Source organism: Peromyscus leucopus, chromosome 8b, assembly GCF_004664715.2.
Source record: "Peromyscus leucopus breed LL Stock chromosome 8b, UCI_PerLeu_2.1, whole genome shotgun sequence".
NCBI lineage: Eukaryota > Metazoa > Chordata > Mammalia > Rodentia > Cricetidae > Peromyscus > Peromyscus leucopus.
The window spans coordinates 62,850,346-62,862,487 of record NC_051086.1 but is presented as its reverse complement, the minus strand read 5'-3'; the positions used below and the strand labels follow the sequence as shown (position 1 = coordinate 62,862,487).

Genomic DNA, 12,142 nt, shown 5'->3' with positions numbered 1-12,142 from the left:
GTCCCCTCGAGCCTTTAGCTGTTCGCAATGCAGGAGACACAGCACAGGTGCCATTTCAGAAATTGAGCACCCAAATGATAAATGTCCTTCAAGGCACAGAGCCAGGCTAAAAAACAAAACCACTGTTCTAAAATGCTATTAGCACTCCACAAAGCAAAAAGAATGTGTCACTAGGTGACTTTATCAGCAGGCATTTTCCCCTGCAAGATATCTTTTTAAAAGGAGGGGTAACATTTGGTTTAATTCAATATATCCAAGGCAAATAAAGAAGTGGAGGTTATTTTGAATTTGCAAGTCATAAATAGAATTTAACTATAAACAGGACAAATATACCAAGGTATCAGTGATCAAAGACTTTAAGGGACAATGGCAAGAACAAAGTGAGCAAGTTATTCATAAATGTAACATATCTGTCAATGGATAAAAGTAAGCAAAGAACATCCAAATACAACTGTTCCTAAAAGGAGCACAATTTTACAAAGTCTTTAGTCCTTAAAAACATAGTCAGGTTTTACTGTCTGCTTTTTACCTCATATACTCGTCATCACAAATACCTAATGAATTCACTCACTGATATGCTTTTGTATCATGTGAATGTATCTTTTAAAATGTTTGCATTTTATCCTAATTAAAGAGGGTTAAAAGGTATAATCAAATAAGAATTTTCCATTTTGTAAATATGCCGTACTAGGCTACATTATAATTATTCTTCCTTTAAACGTAAGTGGTAAGATAGTAAATCAGGATGTAACAAATGCTTTGTTATGAAAGTACTACATTATATTTTCAATGGTACTGCTCTCAACAGGTTTTGAACTTTAAATGACAATATTTTTAGGCTTACTCTTTCCAAAAGAACCTATGAACTTCATCCCTCACAATAAAAGCCTCAGGCTGAGACCAAACAAAAGCTACAGCTGTATATCAAATGTTGGTATTCACCTCAGAGAAGCTTCCTGGTTTTTAAAAGTTCTAAGTAAAAAACTTTTGTTAAAACCAGCATCTTCCTTTAAAGTGGAAAAATATATATAACCCAAAACAAAAAAAGAAAGAAAAATTACTTTTTCAGTAATATAGAATACCTTTTAGACTTACATTGGTGATGATGCGGTGGAGGGAGTTTACCAACACATAGTGAAATGTAGATGGTGAATTCTGAGCCAGGCAGATCTTTTGGGGAGGGGGGATCATTAATACAAAAAAGACAAAAGAACAGCAAAAAGTTAAATTATTTTCAATAAAATAAATTTAAGGTCTAGAAATTAGCATCAATATAGAATATCACAAAATACTACAAAGAGGATAGAGAGCTATCTCAAGGGTTAGGAGCACAGGCTGCTCTTGGAGAGGACCTGGGTTCAATTCCCAGGACCCACATGTTGGCTCACAACTGTCTATATTCTAGTTCCAGGGGATATGATGCCTCTTCTGGCCTCTGAAGGCATCAAGCACATACATGGTGCACAGACATACATGCAGGCAAAATAGCCAGATATATAAAATAAAAATAAATAAATCTGATTTTTAAAAAAAAGAAACACTAATAAAAGTACACCCATTCATTTATAGTCTCTGCATTATATACGAATAACTGCATCAGCACTGGGCCGAGCTCTGGGAGTCCTGTTGAAGACGAGGAAGGATTGTAGGAGCCATGGGGGTCAAGAACATGACGGGAACCCACAGAGACAGCTGACCCAATCTTGTGGGAGCTCAGGGACTCTAGACCAATAGCTAGGGAGCCTACAAGGGACCAACCTAGACCCTCTGCATGTGGGAGACAGTTGTGTAGCTTGGTCTGTTTGTGGGGCCCCTAAGAAGCGGGACCAGGATCCGTCCCTGGCGCATGAGTTGGCTTTTGGGAACCTATTCCCTATGGTGGGATGCTTTGCTCAGCCTTGATGCAAGGGGGAGGAGCTTAGGCCTGCCTCAACTTGATATGCCATGCATTGTTGACACCCATGGGAGACATTACCCTTTCTGAGGAGTGGATGGGGCTGGCAGGGGGTGGGGGTGAATGTGGGGAGGATACAGGAGGAGAGGAGGGAGGGGAAACTGTAGTTGGTATGTAAAATCAATTTTAAAAAATTTAATTAAAAAAACTATAGCTGTATCAATAAACATGGTTGTACAAAGCAATTTTCTTACCTTAAAGTGCTGGTTGTTGTGAGGGCTTATCCGAAAGCAAGAGACAAGACAGTCAATCATGAGGTCCACATCTGCAGGCTGACTGCCTCTAGAGAATGGTTTACTTGGATTAAAAAGCAGGTTCTATAAAAATCCCAATAGAAAACAGTGGCCTTTAAATAGTCATCAAGTATTTATTTCTTTAACAAGGTATATAAACATAATCAACATTATCCACATCGATTACAGTAAACTATAGTTGCCAGAAAAAGCACAAAATACTGGTTACTATAGTTTGCCAATATCATATAAGACTTATTACATATGATTCCTCCCAAGCCAAATTTCTACATTAAGACTCAAGTACTTAAATATTAAGAAAACTGTTGCTAGGCGGTGGTGGTACACGCCTTTAATCCCAGCACTTGGGAGGCAGAGGCAGGAGGATCTCTGTGAGTTTGAGGCCAGCCTGGTCAACAGAGCGAGTTCCAGGACAGGCTCCAAAGCTACAGAGAGACCCTGTCTTGGAAAAACGAGAGAGAGAGAGAGAGAGAGAGAGAGAGAGAGAGAGAGAGAGAGAGAGAGAGAGAGAGAGAGAGAGAGAGAGAGAGAGAACGATTGCATATCATCCTTCATGTTCTCAGGGTAGACTAATGAGCCCAGGAACAACAAAAGCAGGTCCTTTGAACTTATCAAAGTTACCTCCAAATTTAGAGCTAGCAATTCTCTTGAGCAGAACAGTCATACTAGCAGTTTACCTACATAACTTCCTTGAAGTCTGCAGAAGGGAAAGAATAGCATATTACCTTCAGGTCAACCACCATGGACTGCACGAGGAGGAAGATGACGGAGTTGTCCTCCCAGTTGATGTAAGTGCTCGCCTTACACAACTTGACACAAGCAATGGCCGCGCTCTCCGTCAGCTGCCTGCTGCCTCCGTGGCCAGCAAGTGCTTTCCGTAAACTGTCCAGAAATAGCTTCTACAGAATTCAAATTTAAGAAGACAAGAAATCGAGTTTACACTACTGTAGGCTTAGCTAACAAAGTAGCTAATTATGGATTAAAATTCAAACTATAAGAAGGAATGGTTTATATTTGGCTTTCATTTCATATTTAAGGAGTCATCACTTAATCTTTCTTAAGTTAAAATAAACACAAACACAAACACAAAACACTTTTCTCTACTTTCTCTGTTGACTTTCTATAGGGGTAAAAGAAACATTCCTTCCTGTACATTTGAACTCAACATTAGTGTAGATTTATCATATCTTCCTTTTGAATTATCTTTGAGGCTTAAATATATGACTGCCTTGATTGTGGTATATGTCAAATTATTTCATAATTTTCTACTACTCTAGAGTATATTCAACATTCCGCCTTTTAAATAATGTACTCAAAAAAATTCTGTTGCTCTACATTTCATTTCTAGAAATTAAAAGAACAACAACAAAAAACAAAAACCCGCTTTGCCATGGGATATGGACGAAGCCAGCTGTGAACAGGATGTTTCCTAAGAGCACAGGGCCCTACACAGATCTGGACAAGGATGGAGGCAGCACCAGGGCCTTGATGGACTTGGCAGCTAACGAAAAGGCAGTCCTGCAGATTAACATGATACTAAAGACCTCTCTGACGACGCCCATGTCCACTGAGGTTGTTCAGTCACCTGTGTGCTGCTTTTGCGATGTGTCCTGAACTGTTCGGGGCAGGGTCAAATGACTATAGAGCCTTGTGAAGATCACTAGGAAATCAGACCTGACCAACCAAAGGAGGAAGACGGTCTGAACCAACTGGATGAGCTGATCATCACCAAGTGTGCCAGTCCTTTGTCCTTGTATGCTTCAATTTTAAAAAGCAGCACCAACACAAAAAAAGTAAAAAATTAAAATAAAAAATCCAGGGCCAGAGCAATGGTTCCGTGGTTAAGAGACCTTGCTATTCTTCCAGAGAATCAAGATTCAGTTTCCAGCACCCACACTGAATGGATCCTAACTACCTGTAACTCCACTTCCAGAGGATCTTATGCCTCTATGGGAATGCACATGCACACATGCACATATTTTTTTAATTTAAAAATAATAAACCAAAAAAGTCTATCTTGTTAAAATATTCATTTGATTTCATGTGTATGTTTGTATGCCTGCTTGTTTGTATGTATACCATGCATCTGGAACTTAAGTTATAGACAGGGGTAACCCACCCAATGAGTGCTGGGACACAAACCTGGGTACTCGGCAAGAGCCATCTCTCCAGCACCTAAAATTACATTTCTGCGGTTCCAATCCCTCTTTGTATCTTATAAATTTCTTCCCTTGGTTTTTCTGCTAAATGAAAGCCTCAGACCTCCACTTTGTCTCCATATATATCTTCAAACCTGTCTAACATTTCAAAAGCTAAACTCACCCAAAAACTAGAAGAATACATATTCTTAAGGGCAAATGGTGCATAGTTCCAAAACGAACCACGTTAGGTCAATAAACAAGTCTTAATATGTTGAAAGAGGTTAAAATTAAACAACATGTCATTTCTGATAAAAAGGGGACAGAAACTGGAAAACAGAAGCATATGGAAAACTAGAAAATTCACAAATATATAAAAACTCACCAAAGTCACAAGCAGATAGTGAATGAAAGGAAAAAACTCATCAGTACAAGGAAATTAGAAACCCCTTCAGGTCAAACAGTCTAACACATCAAGCAAAGGCAGCACTGAGTAAAGCTCCAACCCAGGAAAAGTAGGAAAGCTCTCAAATCAGTAACTCACAGGACTAGAGAAAAAGAGCAAGCTAAGCTCAGATGACGCACACAGCAGAGATATTAAATCTCTGGAACAGAGATCAATTGAACAAAATATACAATAGCAGTGGAGAAAAAAAAAGTTGACTTTAAAAAAGCCAACAACATTTACAAATTTGGGGGTAGATGAGGGGCAGTGGCTGGAGAGATGGTAGAAGAACTTGCTGTGCAAGCAAAAGGACCTGAGTCTGGATCCCAGAACCATTGAAAAGAATGAACATGGCCACTCCTGGAAGTCAAGTGCACTAGGGAATGGAGACAAGAAAGTTGCTGGGGCTTATTGACATCAGTCAGTTCTCGGTTCAGTGAGAACCCGGCTCACAAAGTAAGACTCAGAGTGATAAGCTGGCCACCATGAATGTGTACATATACCACACACATGCAGACAGACAGACAGACAGCACTTGTGCACGCATGCAGACTGAAATTCCTAAAGTCAAAACTAAATGCGGTAACATTACAGATTTTGAAAAACAGGACTATAAAATATTATAAAAATCGCCGGGCAGGGATGGTGCATGCCTTTTAATCCCACACTCAGAAGGCAGAGCCAGGCGAATCTCTGTGAGTTCAAGGCCAGCTTTGTCTACAGAGTGAGATCCAGGACAGGCACCAAATCTACACAGATAAACCCTGTCTCAAAAAACCAAAAAAAAAAAAAAAAAAAAGATATTATAAAAATTGTACACCAATAAATAGAATAAAAATGAAATAACAAATTCCTACAAGTACATGGTCTAGCAAAACTAAGCCATGAAGAAATAAAATCGAAAGCTTGAACAGAGATATGACTAATAAGAAAATTGCCGGGCGGTGGTGGTGCACGCCTTTAATCCCAGCACTTGGGAGGAAGAGGCAGGCAGATCTTTGTGAGTTCGAGGCCAGCCTGGTCTACAGAGGAGATCCAGGAAAGGCGCAAAGCTACACAGAGAAACCCTGTCTCGAAAAACTAAAAAAAAAAAAAAAAAGAAAAGAAAAGGAAATTGAATCAGTAATGAATCAGTAATAAAAGACTTCTCAAAAAAGAAAATTCAGAATCTTATATTCATTTTGTAAATTCTACCAACTATTTTAAGAATTAGTACCAATCCTTCTCAAATAGTTCTAAAAAAATTAAAGAGAAAGGCACACTTCCTACTTCAATGTGAGGCCAGCATGATGCCATACCTGTAAGTTCCAGACACTTGAAAAGCTGAGGCAGGAGGATCATACTTTCAAGGACAATTCATTCCAAAAACAAGGAGGAAAAACCCCTACTCAGGTCTGTAAAGCTAAGAAGTATCTTGATTCCAAAGCCAAATAAAGACAAAAATACAGTCCAATCTCAAGGGAAAAAAAGGGAGAAAACACACACACACAGAGCAAGCCAAATCCAGTAGTATTTTAAAATATTTTTTCAGATTGTTTCATTTTATTTATATGTATAAGTGTTTTGCTTGCATGTACCTCACACCATGTGCATGCCTTGTGCCCTCAAAGGCCAGACAGAAGAGTGTGTCAGATTCCCCAAAATCGAAGCTACAGGTGGTTGTGAGCTGCCATGTGGGAAGTGGGAACCTGGGTCTCCTCATAGATAAACCAGTGTTCTTAATTGATCAGAGAATTTTAAGATGAAAATCTTTAAATAAAAAACATGGAAATTTTTCAAAGATAAAACTTCCATAAAGCAATAAACACAAAAGACCTTGGAAAAGGTGATCAATGTGTCAGTTTAAGTATGGATTGCTATATACTCTAAGTCTAGAAATAAGTATAAGTAGCCTGTGGTGATACATTGTGTACCCTAATAAACTTATCTGAGGATCAGAGGACAGAGCCAGTCACTAGATTAGACATAGAGGTCAGGCAGTGGTGGCACACACCTTTAACCCTATCACTCGGGAGGCAGAGATTCATCTGGATCTCTGTGAGTTCAAGGCCACACTGGGAACAGAGCCAGGCATGGTAGCACACATGTTTAATCCCAGCACTTAAGATCTCATGTCTTTGCTTGGGAAGGACACATGCCTTTAATCCTAGGAAGTAATATGGCAGACACAGAAAGTATATAAGGCGATAGGAAACAGGAACTCTCTCTCAAGAATCAGGATTTCATAGAGGTAAGCCAGTGGCTGTGACTTGTCCTGCTTCTCTGAGTTTTTAGCTTTTGCCCCAATATTTGGCTCTTTTTTTATTATTATTATTAATAAGATCTTTTAAGATTTATGTTATACTAGCCATCTTAAAACTGAGGATAAAAGCCAGGCATAATGGTTTAAGCCTTTAATCCCAGCTTCAGGAGGCAGAGGCAGGTAGATCTCTGTGTTTGAGGCCAGCCTGGTCTACAGAGAGAGTTCCAGGACAGCCAGGGTTACATATTGAGACAAGACTCTGTCTCAAAAAAAGCCAAAGATGGATGGATGGATGGATGGATGGATGGATGGATGGATGGATGGATGGATGGATGGATGGATGGAGAGAAAAGAGAAAAGTGGCTTTTTCCAGTGAGTGCCTATGAAATTTTCTTTGTCTGTGAAATGTAAAGTGAAATTTCCTTTGTTTCAACTTACTAAGTTTTCTTTCTTTCTTTCTTTTTTACACTTATTTATTTTGTGTATGTGTCAGAATGCACCAGGGCATTTGTATGGAGGTCAGAAGATAACTTGTGGGAGTCAATTCTCTCCTCCCACCATGTAGGATCTGGGGATCCAATTAAGGTGTCAGCCTTGGTGGAAAGTGCCTGAGCAGTTTCTTTGGCCATTATTAGTCTTTTTAAAGATTTATTATTATTTTCATTTCTGTATAGATGTGTGTGAGTGAATGTCATGTGTATGTATGTGCCCACAGAGGCCAGAAAAGGGTGTTTGATCCCTTGGAGCTGCAGTTACAAGAGGTTGTTGCTGTGGATATCGATGGCTCTGTATGCTGTGAATGTGTTGCTCTGATTGATTGATAAATAAAGTGCTGACTAGCCAGTAGTCAGGCAGGACGTATAGGCAGGACAAAGAGGAGAATTCTGGGAAGAGGAAGGCTGACTGAGGAGATGCTACCAGCTGCTGCTGCAATGAGAAATAAGATGTAAAGTACCAGTGAGCCACAAGCCACGTGGCAACTTATAGATTAATAGAAATGAGTTAATTTAAGATGTGAGAACTGGATAGCAAGAAGCCTGCCACGGCCATACAGTTTATGAGTAATATAAGTCTCTGTGAGTTTACTTGGGTCTGAGCAGCTGCAGGAGCTGGGTGGACACAGGAAAACTCCAGCTACAGGTTGTTAACTGCCTAATGTAGATGCTGGAAACTGAACTCAGGGTCCCTGGAGGAGCAGAAAGTGTTTTTAGCCAATAAATCATCTCTCAAATCCCTAGGTTTTTGTTTGTTTTTTGGTTTTTCGAGACAGAGTTTTTCTGGGTAATAGCCCTGGCTGTCCTGGAACTCACTTTGTAGATGAGGCTGGCCTCAAACTCAGATCTGACTGCTGCTGCCTCCTAAGTGCTGGGATTAAAGGTGTGTGCCACCACCACCTAACTAACTCCTGATTTTTAAATTAATGTTAATGAGCAAAAGTCAAAGGAAAATTTGGGAACATCAAAATCTAATGATTTTTGTCTAATTAGGTTACTTCAACCCATAGAAAAGATTGAAACTTTCAAATTTACATTAATTTTGCAAATATTAAATTGTTAGGATAGTTATGCTTCATAAAGAAAAAAATCTATTAAATAATATTTCCAAAAGTCACCATGAAGCTTTAGAAAATGCGTTGTTAGCTATGTAATTTATTTGGAAATAGCCAGCCAGTATTCAATTTATACACATAAATATAGTTAAGTTATAAATCTCTAAATATATTTTAATGATGAATAAAGCAAAGAACAAGTTTAAGTGATAAAAATTATCTAGTTTACTCAGTACTGAAAACAACAGAGTTCAGAGCCTTCCAGTCATTGATTATATTATTCATTCTTCTTTCAAATAAAATAACTCATGAATATGTCGCTATTAAGGTCAACCAACTGCTCGACCCAGAGTGGCTGTAAATAAAATGTATGCCTTAAGTAAAACAAGTGCTTCCCATTAGGAAAGGACAGAAACCCTTTGCCCTCCTCACCTTATTCATGTTGTTCTCATCGACCGCGTCCTTGGATATGTCCTGGATTATCTCTGGACACAAAATGAGGAGAATGATCTGTAGCGGCCACACTGCTGCTTTCCGTTTGGTGCTTTCAGCAAAACCATCCACCAAGTCAAACAGCTTTTCTGCACACTCTATGTGAAAATACAAACATTAGATGATCTTAATAGATAAGAAAACCCTTGGCATTAAATTAAAATCCAGAATTATAAAAATAAAACAAAACCAACAACCAACCAAATAAACAAAGAAACCAAGGATCACAGTTTTAAAAGAATGTATAAGAAGGGCTATCTTGACCCATCCTAGAAAAGCCCTCAGTTTACAGTGGCTTTATATTTTGTCACACTATTAGGGTCTTACAGAAGGAATAAAAGATTGACAGCTTAACAAAAGAACTTCCAGTTCCCAAGGAGTCTCTATTCTCTGCTACGCAGGTATCACCCCAAAAATCTTCCCCCCACCCCCCGGAACTGAGGACTGAACCCAGGGCCTTGACCACTGAGCTAAATCCCCAACCCCCCAAAATCTTATTCAAAAGTAAAAATAGTATTTCCTCATCGGATATACCTACCTAACTAAAATAAAGTCCTAAAACACACACGTAAGTGCTGTGAGAGAGCCATCAATATTCAAATACAACATGAAAAACTAGAGCTTGATGTAAAACTTATTTGCTCAAAGGGGAAAGGGCTGGAAAAAATGAAGGATTAGGAGAGGAAGCCTACAACTCCTATTTAAGGACAGTTGATGACAGACTATAGAAAACCACCTTTATAACAAGGTAACCTGAAAAGCACCATGTTTTACTCTGAGAGCTTAACAAAGGTACACATCCCTTCACCCCACACAGTCATTCAGCTTACCAGCCATATCAGTCTGCGGAATTTGGTATAGCTTTGTAAATTCATCCGGATAGTTTTCTACCCAGTTCCAAAAGGCCTACGAGTAATGAAATATGTGCTTTTATAAGAAAGTAGTCAATATTTCCAATATATTAAATAGCACAGAACTGAAAGTTTCTTCATAAGGATACTGTAATGCATACTTCCCACTATGGTGGTGTGAAACTACCACACAAGTCTTGACTTTCTTATCTTCAAGATATTAAATACAGCAAAATTCATAACTGAAGCCAAAATCTGAGTACCCAGGAGGCTGAAGCTTACCTTTTCTAGGCTGTTTATAACTGCTAATTGTGCGATCTTCTTCAGGGCTTTAAATTTTAATGCAGTTTCTAGAGGGAAAAAAATTGTTTTATTAACTCAGTTATTTAACACAAATACAATTCAGAATTACTATAAAATAATTTTGTGTACTATTTTGCTTCCAATATTATTAACAAGTAATTTAACAGTAAAAATAAATATAAATCACAAACTCATGAGTTACATTGATAAAGACAGAAAAAAGTAAAAAGCAAACTTGACTTGAACTTCAAGTTTTCCCTTTGCTCTATTTTTTTAAATTGGTTTACAAAAAACAAAACAAAACTATAAAACATGGGGATAGAAAGATGGCTCAGTGGTTAAGAGCACTAGACCCTCTGCCAGAGGACCTGGGTTTGATACCCATCACCCACATGGTGGCTCACAACCATCAGCTCCAGTTGCAGGGAAGCAGGAGCCCTCTTCTGGCTTCTGCAAGCACCAGGTACCAGACGCTAACATGATACACACACACACATGCAGGCAAAACGCCCATGCACATGAAATAAAAATAATAAATCTTATTTTTTAAGTATATTTAAAAAAAAGTAGAAGCCAGTCATGGTGGCAACATCTTTAATCCCAGCACTAGGGAGGCAGACACAGGTGGATCTCTTTGAGTTTGAGCCTGGTCTACATAGTAAGTTACAGGACAGCCAGGGCTACACAAAGAAGCTCTGTCCCAAAAAAAAGCAGCAACAACAAGAAAAAAAAACAAAAACAAAAAACTACAGGGGCTAGAGATGGTTCAGCAATCAAGAGCTGCTATTTCAGAGGACCTGAGTACAGTTCCCAGCACCCACATGATGGCTTACAACCATCTGTAAATTCAGCCTCAGAGGATCCAACATGCTCTGCTGGCTTCTGAGGGCATTGCAGCATATGCACAGATACACACATAACAAATCTAACAGAGAGGAAGGGAAGGGAGGGAGGGAGGGAGGAAGGGAGGGAGGGAGGGAGGGAAGGGAGGGAGGAAATGGTTATTTAAATGTTTTCCAGTTGTACATCTAAGTAATTTCTAGTATTTCAGTATTAAACGGAGCACTGATAAATATGTGGACTTATACAAAGTTTTTCCCATGTAATTACTGTCTACAAGATATGCAATTGTCTACAAGTGTCTAGACAAGGAGACAAATATTTTCTAAGGACTCTTGATAAAATCTTCAGAGCTGCTTTTCAGAAAAGTTGTCCACTGAACAACATACTAACCATCTCTGTGACATCCTTGCCATCCCTGTCTAGCATAGTACAGTTTTAATTCTGCTAATCTGACTATTTAAAACAGATTACATTTATCTTTGAATTGTTTAATTAATTTAAGTTACTATGCAAAGAAATGGGTATGGTTATGGCATTTCATGAATATATGTCGTTATATGCTGTTCTCCATCATTATCCCCACCCCACTCCCATGTTCTCTGCCTCCTAGCAGGCTTCCTTCCTTCTAAACCAGGCAATCCACCCTTCTGCATTCAAGCTGCATGTATTCCATTACCCTCTCTGTTTCTCCCTATCTTAAGATCTTCTCCACCCCTCATGATCCACACACTCCTTTAAATCTAGGTTCTATATAAAAAAGAAAGCATGATTTGTTCGTCTGAATCAGACTTATTTAACTTATTTAACTTAACAATGATTTCTAGTTCCGTTTTCCTGCAAATGTCATGACTGCATTTTTCTTTATAGCTGCATAAAAGTCTGTTGTATATATATAGCATTTTACCTCTTTATTTCATAAAATTTGGTTCATTGATTCTATTTTTTTTTAAGATTTATTTATTTATTATGTATACAGCATGTATGACTGCAGACCAGAAGAGGGCACCAGATCTTATTACAGATGGTTGTGAGCCACCATGTGGGTGCTGGGAATTGAACTCAGGACCTCTG

The 12,142-nt window shown here is 38.7% G+C and overlaps 1 protein-coding gene across 12 annotated transcripts in view; it reads right to left on the bottom strand.

Moving 5' to 3' along the window:
* Nf1 (neurofibromin 1) overlaps positions 1 to 12,142 on the bottom strand; it is a 256,805-nt gene that overhangs the window by 176,429 nt on the left and 68,234 nt on the right. For all 12 annotated transcript variants that reach the window (XM_028866918.2, XM_028866927.2, XM_028866928.2 and 9 more), the window contains 6 exons: positions 10,208 to 10,275; positions 9,905 to 9,980; positions 9,015 to 9,172; positions 2,934 to 3,107; positions 2,149 to 2,271; positions 1,096 to 1,170 (listed from right to left, as the gene is read on the bottom strand). In XM_028866918.2, the coding sequence (XP_028722751.1) occupies positions 1,096 to 1,170; positions 2,149 to 2,271; positions 2,934 to 3,107; positions 9,015 to 9,172; positions 9,905 to 9,980; positions 10,208 to 10,275 (674 nt within the window). The remainder of the gene's footprint in view (positions 1 to 1,095; positions 1,171 to 2,148; positions 2,272 to 2,933; positions 3,108 to 9,014; positions 9,173 to 9,904; positions 9,981 to 10,207; positions 10,276 to 12,142) is intronic.